The sequence below is a fragment of the Podarcis gaigeae genome (assembly GCF_964106915.1).
Source record: "Podarcis gaigeae genome assembly, chromosome: 13".
Classification (NCBI taxonomy): Eukaryota; Metazoa; Chordata; class Lepidosauria; order Squamata; family Lacertidae; genus Podarcis; species Podarcis gaigeae.
The window spans coordinates 4458766-4467182 of NC_139689.1; the positions used below are offsets into that span (position 1 = coordinate 4458766).

General features: G+C 58.1%; 1 protein-coding gene across 3 annotated transcripts in view; it reads right to left on the minus strand.

Moving 5' to 3' along the window:
* Positions 1-1786: 1786 nt before the first annotated feature.
* The window catches only part of ZBTB4 (zinc finger and BTB domain containing 4), a 33330-nt gene continuing 26699 nt past the window's right edge, over positions 1787-8417 (minus strand). For all 3 annotated transcript variants that reach the window (XM_083706543.1, XM_083706542.1, XM_083706541.1), the window contains exon 3: positions 1787-8047. In XM_083706543.1, the coding sequence (XP_083562669.1) occupies positions 4319-8032 (3714 nt within the window). In that variant the 5' untranslated portion in view covers positions 8033-8047 and the 3' untranslated portion in view covers positions 1787-4318. The remainder of the gene's footprint in view (positions 8048-8417) is intronic.

Here is an 8417-nt window from a genome sequence, read left to right on the forward strand (position 1 = left end):
ACAAAAAATTAAAAACCAAAAAGAGAGAAAGAGAGACAAGTTTACATTCAGTAGCAAACGGTCAACAATCACCGAGAGCCCCCCCAGTGGCGAAAAAGTGCAAAAGATCAGAGAGACGGACAGCTATGTACACGTCAGTGACCGCCCCACATGCCCTCCCCACCCTGGTGGTCCGGAGTGCAACCCCCCCAAAAAATAACTTTGGTGCTCTCTTCATCTCCCCATTCTCAACCCTGACCGGCCTCTTTCAACGCATGTACTGCGAGGTGTGCAGGGGTCCTCGCTGGCGATGCGCAGCCATGCTGGATCGCAACCAGAGTCGTGCCCCACTGCCAAACCGTGGGGCAAATCCCTGGCACAGCCTCTTCCTGCTTAGCCGCCCGGCTTGACCTTTCAACCTTTGCAGGCCGGAAAAACGACCCCAGGCCTGCTGACCGGTTGCCATCCTAGGGATGGGTCAGAGTGGTGGCGGCAGCTGTGGGGGGCCTGTATCCCCACAGCCCCATAGCGGAAGGGGGGGGGAGTTAAACAGGGGGCCTGGAGCGCCGGGTGCAAGCGCAAGGGGCCTGCCCTTTCAAAAAATCGGCTCCAGGTCTCCAGAATAATGCGCCTTTTATGATGCTGGAGGAATTTGTGAGCGTGATGCGGGGTGGGGGGAGAGGAAGAGTCAGGAACTGGTCCCCCCAAAAAAAACACGCACCCCCTCGCCCCAAGCAGTGCCTTCTTATCGGTGGCGCAGCAGCAGCAGCAGCCGAGAAGGAGGAATGTGCATTTTTTGCTGCATTGCAGGTGAGCCGCAGTAGGGATGCTGCGGCCAGGTGGAATGCATAGGGATGCGGCGCTAAAGTGCTGGAGGCGATGGGGGGGTTAGAGGAGGCTCTGTGTTGCAAGTGGGGGGGGGAGAAGGCGTTATTGGCCCTGCTTGGACAAAAACTGGGGTGGTGTGTTTTTTTGGGGGGGGGGAGAGAAATCTGCAAGGCCTTGTTTCCGCTCTGCTGCTGCAGAGAGAAGACTGTGGTTTCCTTTTGCAGACCTCGGTTTGCTGCAAACAGAAACTGGGGGGGGGGGCAGCTGTGCTGCAGTGCGTGGGGAGGGGGGGGAGGCGAGAGAGGCGGCTCGCAGCACATTCCCTGCACTGGAGCAATTGGTGAAATTTTGCACGCCGCAATTCTCTCTCTCCTTCCTGTCCCCCCTCGAAGTCTCCAAATGGGGGGGGGGCAGAGGCACCACCAGCTCCCGCCCCCCCGCAAGCCAGTCTTTCTGATCCTCCCCCCCCCCCCCATTCAAGCGCCAGTCTCCGAACAGGCCTGGCAAGGCCCACAGAAGATGGAGATGCCTTGGTTCCACAATGAAGGAGGCGCTTTGCATCCCTTAAAATATTAAGTTAAGTCTAGAGAGGTTTTTTTAACACTTAAAGCTGAGAATTGAGGCTGGCGGAGGCAGGGTGGGTTCAGGTACACCCCCCCCCAAAAAAAACCTCCCTTGGCCAGAACTTTCTAGTTTCTGGAAAGAGGTTGCGGAGGCAAAAATACGCAGCGATGGCTGCAAGTTTCAGGGGCGGGGGCAAAGTTTAAGCTTATTTTAGCGGTAAGGGGGTGGTTAGGAGTGATTTCGATTCCAGAAACGAATTGCATGTCCCTTTCTTTGCAGAAAACTCCACTCCTGGGTTAACCTTCTCCATTTCTGCAAGCTTATCGAAAGTGCAGAATTGTCGGAGGTACCCAAAGGTCATCCATGCCAACCCCATGAAATGCAGGAATCTTGGTTATCTTATATTTTGGGGGGGGGGGAGGGAGGGCGGAAGCTGTTTTGTTCCTATTGTTCAATAGGAACCTTTGGAAGTCCGAAAGCTCATCACACCCAGAAATCTAGCAGCAGGACCCTGCTATCGTCTGGAGTTCTGCATTAAAAGAGCCTTTCCCCAACCTAGGGCTTTTCAGGTATTTTGAATCACAAAAACCTGGAGGGGACCAGCCCATTTTTGGAAAGGTGCGCTAAAACATCTGGCATGCATAACTCTCCTTTCCTCCTCCCGTTGTCCGAAGCCTTTTGGCAAAATTCTGCCCCTCCCCTTAAAAATCTTCGATATCGAAAACCTCCACATATTGTTTCTTCAAAATCCTTCTGCTTGCTTTTTAAAGTTCACACAGTTTTCCCTAAAAGGGTGAGTTTTCTTTCGCCACCCCCTACTAATTAGGGGTTGTGGCATTTTTGTTTTTAAAGGGGAAAAACAAACTCCCCACTGTTTTGGTCCTTTCATAAGCCAAAAAAATATCCACGAATTTAAATTTGTTCTGCTTTTTCATCTTGGAAGTAGGCAGAACCCATTACACCCAGGCTTAGAAAACACCTAAGGCTTTTTAAAATAATGGGGCGATTGCCATCCCTAACCCCACCCATATTCTCTAATATAAAATAATAATAATAATAATAATAATAATAAACCCACTCCCCCCAAAATACGCAGAGTGGCCTTCTGGAATGCAGCACTCAGTTCTCCCTAAATTCTAAAAAAAAATTCCATTACTTATTTATTTGGGTTCGTAGCAAGAGAAGGGAAGAGGGAGGGAAGGAAGAACAGCATTTTGTATGCCTTCCTGGAGAGGAAGGGAACATTTCTATATCTTAAAACCATTTTGAAGACTTGCCCAGCTGCCTTATGGCTGGCTAAAAAAATGGGAGTTTTTTTCTGATGCAAATGTAAACCTAAGTGGTCCAGAATGCTCATTGGCATGACAAATGCCTGTGCCCCTTTCAATCCTCGGGAGGCTCAAAGATCGCTTAAGCCACAGCTGGAAAATGCCTTCTTGCATTGAGTAGGACTAGTTTATTTATTTATTGAGAGAGAAAAATAACGCAAGCACAGGAGGGGTTTGGGTTTTTAATTCCTGGACTGTGAAATGTAACCCAACTGCCCTATTGCTGAGTTTAGGTGGTGTGTGTGTGTGTGTTTGGGGGGGGGGGGGTAAATCCCAGTATGGAGGAAGCGGGAGGGAATGTGTGTTACTGGGAGGGTGGGGTTCTGTGCTGTGCTGTTGTTTTTTGCAAAGGCGGCAGAAGTGGGATGAGCTTGGCGGAAATTAAAATCACAGTACACAGTGGAATCCGGTCTGGTTGCCCACCCCACTCCAGCTGAAAGGGCACCCCCCAAAAGAGAGGGGGGGGGAGAGAGAGAGAAAAGGGCATGCTACCAGGATGGCAGCAAACTTGGCAGCCCCCACTTCTGCAAAGTGGGTCCAGATGCGATGTAAAGCTGTTGTTGCTCTCTTGTGGCTGTTGCAAAAACCCTGGAAGACCAGATCCTACAGAACCGTCCTCTCCTGCTGCTCCTCCTCACCATCTCAACAGGACACCCTGCCCTCCCCCTCCTCCTCCCCCCACCCCACCCCTTCCTCCTCCTCCTCGTCCTCCATCCAGCCAAAAGGAAAATGTGATTCATCCCCTTCAAGCTGCAAAACAAAAAACGAACAGGGAGAAATAACGCAGCTGCTAAAAGCAGAGGCTAGAGATCCAAGGCGCTGGGCCGGAGGAGGGGGGGCCGAGAGGGCACCCCCCCCAAAAAGGGGGGGAGAGAAGGTGGGGCAAACAGTTCTGTGGAATGAGACCTTCTTCCCCTTGGCAGGGGGGAAAATGGCGATTTGAGGAAGGAAGAGACCCTGGGAAGGCAAGAGATAAAAGGGGCATCAGCTGGTGGGAGGAGCCGAAAAAGAGCTCCGCCCCCAAAGCAGAGGCTCCTCCTCCCAGCTGTCCCTTCCCAGGCAGGGGTAACAGGGAGAGCCAAGACGGGGAGGGGGGAGCAGGATTGGGGAGGTGGGGAGACGACGACGAAGATTTGCTTGTGCAAGTTCACTCTGGAAATATATATACAGAGCAAGAAGACATTCATATGGGGCTGTGGTTGGGAGAAGGGGGGGGGGAGAGGGGTTACCCTGTACCTATTTTCGCTGCTACGTCTTTTTTTGTCTGTTTAAAAAAAAAAGTATTATCTACGATGTGCCCCACTCAATAAACCACGGGGATGTGAAGTTGTGGGTCAGGTGGCTGCGCTATGCATCCCCTCAACGCCACCAATGCTCACCTCTGGTTCCATAGCTCTGTCTCTCTCTCTGCCGCAGCGCTGCCACTGCAATCTGCCCCCACCCCTCCGCCCCGAACATCCCCTCCTTCCACAACCTCAGAGCGCCCCAAACCCTCCATTGGCTGGGCGGGAGCTGGAGTCCAAAGCTGCAAGAGGGCACCATCTAGGGAGAGGCAGAAGCAGCGGCGCCCCTCGCCTCCAGCTGACCCCCTCTGCCCCAACCTCCCTTGGTCCTCCCCGTCAGAGAAGGCTCCCTTTCTTCAGCCTCTCTGGGGTGGGCAGCTCCCCTCTGCCCTCGTGGGCGGCGCCAGCCCCCATTGCCATGGCCACGCTGGAGGCCGCCGCGGCAGAGCTGTTGTGGACCTCGCCACGACACGGGTTCACCGAGTAGCTGAAGACGCCAGGGAGGAACGGCAGCGGCTGCCCCTTCTCGTCTGGGACGACCATGTTCAGCGCCACCGGGAGGGTGAAGTTGTAGGGGTAGGCCGCCAGGAGCTGGTGGCCGTACATCAGAGGGTAGGGGTCTGGGTAGAAGCAGACTTTGCCGCCGTCGCCGCCGTCGCCGCCGCCCGCCTTGCCCACGCCGCTGAACTGGATGGCGCTGGGATAGGCGAGGAACGAGGGCGGCTTGTCCTCCAGGTCCTTCCGGGTCCGACAGCTGCCCGGCACCAGCAAGGGCAGCGGGTACTCCTGGACAGGGTATCGCTCCTCCTCCAGCTCGGGCGCCAAGGCCTCTTTCAGAGCGAGACCCGTGTGCGAGATGACGGGGTCCTGCAGGGAGTGTGGTAATCTTGGCGGGAGTTCGGCAAGGCTGGTGGCCACCTCCAGAACGGGCGGGTGGGCGCTGAGCTCCTCCGGAAACGGAGACTTGTTGCCCTCTGCCAGGGGCACGGCCTCCTCTTCTGGCACCGGGGTGCAGCGTCCGTAAGGCTGCATGTCCACCGCCACGGGCCCCTCCTCCTCCTCGGGGAGCTCTTGCGGGCACAAGGGCGCTTCGCCGCTGGAGGACGACACCTGCATCTCCTGCATGGTCTCCTCTTTGACGACGGGCGCCGGCACGACAGCCATGGGAGGAGCCTCCGCCGCCTTCTTGGAGTAGGCGATGACGGTGGTGAGGGCCGGCAAGGGCGGCGGCTCGGGCGGCTCGCCCTCGTGGCGCTTCATGTGGCGGCTGAGGGCCGCAGCCGTCTTGCACACCTTGGTGCAGCGGGTGCAGGTGAACTTGACCAGGGGCTTGCGGCCGACGCGGTGGGCCTGCGAGGGCGCCAGGGGTGGGTTGTCCTTGGCGAGGCGCCCGTGCACTCGCTCGTGCTTCCTCAGTTTCTTGAGCGCAGAGAACAGCTTGCCACAGGCGCCGCACTCGTGCTTCCACTCGGAGCCGCGCCCTGCTTTGGGTGGCTGGCTTGGCCCCTCAATTTCGGAGGCGGCCCCGCGGCTGACGGACACTTCCGGTGGCACCGACTTGCTGGTCCCCACATCCTCCTCCTCCTCTTCTTCCTCCTCCTCTTCTTCCTCCCCAGCCTTCTCCGTCCTCTTCATCCAGCGCAGAGAGCGGAGCTTGCGGTGCCACCGGGACTTTTTCATCTTGGGCAGCGTGTTGGTGCCGACGCCGGCCTTCCGCTTGGGCTTGTAGCTGTAGTAGGGCCGCCACAGCTGGTCTTCGGCGTCGCCCCTGTCGCTCTCCTCCTCACCGCTCTCGTTGGCGTACCCCCTGCCGGCGTGCTTGCCGTGGGGAGCTTCTGGCGGCACCTCCTTCCCGCTGCTCTGCTCCCTGCCGAAATCGAAGCGCTTGCCCCCGACGCGGCCGCCCTTGTCCAGCATGAGGTCCGTCTCAGAGATCCGCCGCTTGACAATGGCTTCCTCTCCGATGCGCACCGTGATCTGGCAGAGCGGCGCGGCGCGGCTTTCGGAGGCGGCCCCGACGTACGCCGGCTTTGCCATGTACGTCATGGTCCGCCCGGACCGCGGCCCCCTGGCTCTGGACTCCCCACTCTCTTCCAGGGTCTGCCCCTCTGCCTTCTGCGACTGGATGTACTCCTTCAACACTTGCTTCTTGATAGGCCTGGCTGTGGCGGAAGATGGCACCTGTGTCGGGGGCAGAGGCCCTGCGTCCGAAGACTTGCTGTTGTAGGTGATCACCGAGGGCGTCTGCGACAACACTGACGTGCTGTGGACGATGACCGAGGAGGCAGGCCGCCCATAGGCGATGACGGAGGCGGCCTCTGCGCTCTGGGGCCCCGGCCTCTTGTCCAAAGGAGCGTTCTCGCCCGCCGTTGGGAGCGCGGGGATCTCCGGTCCCGCCGCAGTTTCCTGCGGCCGCGGAAAGCGTTCCGGCTCGGGCATCTCCAGGGAGCCGCCGTTGGCAGTGAAGACGGAAGCAATGTCGCCATTGCCCAACGAGGAGACCAGGTTGCCGTCCAAGGAGTCCCCGTCGCCCAGCGCCATGGGGATGGGCTGAGCGGGGAGAAGGAGGTTGTCAGGCACCAGGCCTTGGCTGTAGGTCTTGTAGGGCCTCTTTTGGGAGCGCATGGGCAGGAGGCGGTAGAGTTTGAGGGCGTTGAGCTTGGGCTTGTAGCCTCCGTTGGGCGTCTTCTCGGAAGAAATCAGGCCGGGGTTGATCCCGTGGAAGGCTTTCTGGTGGGTCTTCAGGTTGTAGTAGGTGACGAAGGTTTCCCAGCAGAAGATGCACTGGTAGCGGCGCTCGCCTGTGTGCCACACCTCGTGCTTGGTGCGGTACTCGGCCAGAGCAAAGACTTTGTCGCAGTAGCGGCAGGGGTACTTCCTCCGCCACGAGTGGACGTTGGAGTGGCGCTTGAGACTCGAGAGCGTCATGTACGAGCGCTCGCAGACGGTGCAGAAGTAGATGATGTGCCCGTCCACCACTTTGACAAAGTGGTCTTGGTCCGAGATGTAGTCCATGCGCTGCAGCCCGCGGTGGCGGAACAGCACGCTCTTCTTGGAAGACGGCGGCGGAGGCGGCTTGGGAGGCAGCCCGGGACTGGGCAGGGTCTCGCCCGTGGGGACGCCCTCCTCGGCCTTCTCCATCTCCTTACACAAGACCTCGTGCGTCTGGAGCCGCTTGATGTGGATGAAGCTCTTGCCGCAGTGCCGGCAGGAGAGAGAACGGCGCGTCCGGTGCAGTTTCATGTGCAGGCTGAGCGCCGACGACGTGGTGAAGGAGCGGCCGCAGGTCCCGCAGCAGAAGGAGCTGGCGGCCGGGCAGGAAGCTCCGGACGGGGGCGAGCGAGAGGAAGCCGGCCCTTGGTGGTCCGCCTCGCTGTTGGCGGCGGAGGGGTTTCCGGGGGAATTGTCGTGGTCCCAGCTGACGCCTCCCTTCAGCACATAAGCCAGGTCTGGCTGGGGTGGCGGCCCGGCGGCGACCGAGCTGAGGTTGTACAGGATCTTGGCGGTCTCTGTTTCGGGGTCAGGCTGGCCGTCGCTGGCCGGGCTGGAGGCTTTGGCCAAATTGTGGAAGCTGAGGGGGCTGGAAGGCTCGGCCGAGCGGGAAGGGCAGGTGAGGTCGATCGGCGAGCTGCACGGCCTGGAAGAGGCCCCGCCTGAGTTGTCCATCTTGGGGCCCGCCAAGGGGTCGTCCAGGTCCTCAAGGCGGGAGATGCCGAGGCGGCGGCCGACGGCTCCGATCTCCTTGGCAGCGGCCGGGCTGGGCACGGAGAGCCGGGAGTTGTAGATGAAGTTGAGGACGTCGGAGAAGACTTCGGCTTGGACGTCGGGGAGCTCCAGGATCTGGCTGGGCTGCTGGCAGCTGGACTCCTCCGACAGCACCTCCTTGAAGTAGGGGCTGGAGGCCGCGAGGACGTTCTTGTGGGCCTTGAACTTGGTGTCTTCAGCAATGATGGTGATGTCGCAGAACTGGCCGCGGAGGCGCTGCTCGTTCAGCTGGACCAGGAGGGAGCTGGAGTGGCCAACGTCCGTGAGCTCCATTGCTGCAGCCATTCAGCTGCCTCAGACCTGCGAAAGAGAGAGAAAATGGGGTAGTATTGCCTGAGGTTCTCAACAAAGCGGGGGGGGACATGCAGGCTTAGTTGTTGCTGCTGCTGTTATTGTTATATAATAATAATAATAATAATAATAATAATAATAATAATAATAATTGTTGTTGTCTTTGTCCATGGAGTCGGCAAAGCATCCTAAAAAGAAGGCTGATCGCCAAAGAATGGATGCTTTTGAATTCTGGTGCTGGAGGAGACTCTTGAGAGTCCCATGGACTGCAAGAAGATCAAACCACTCCATTCTGAAGGAAATCAGCCCTGAGTGCTCACTGGAAGGACAGATCCTGACGCTGAGGCTCCAATACTTTGGCCTCCTCAGGAGAAGAGAA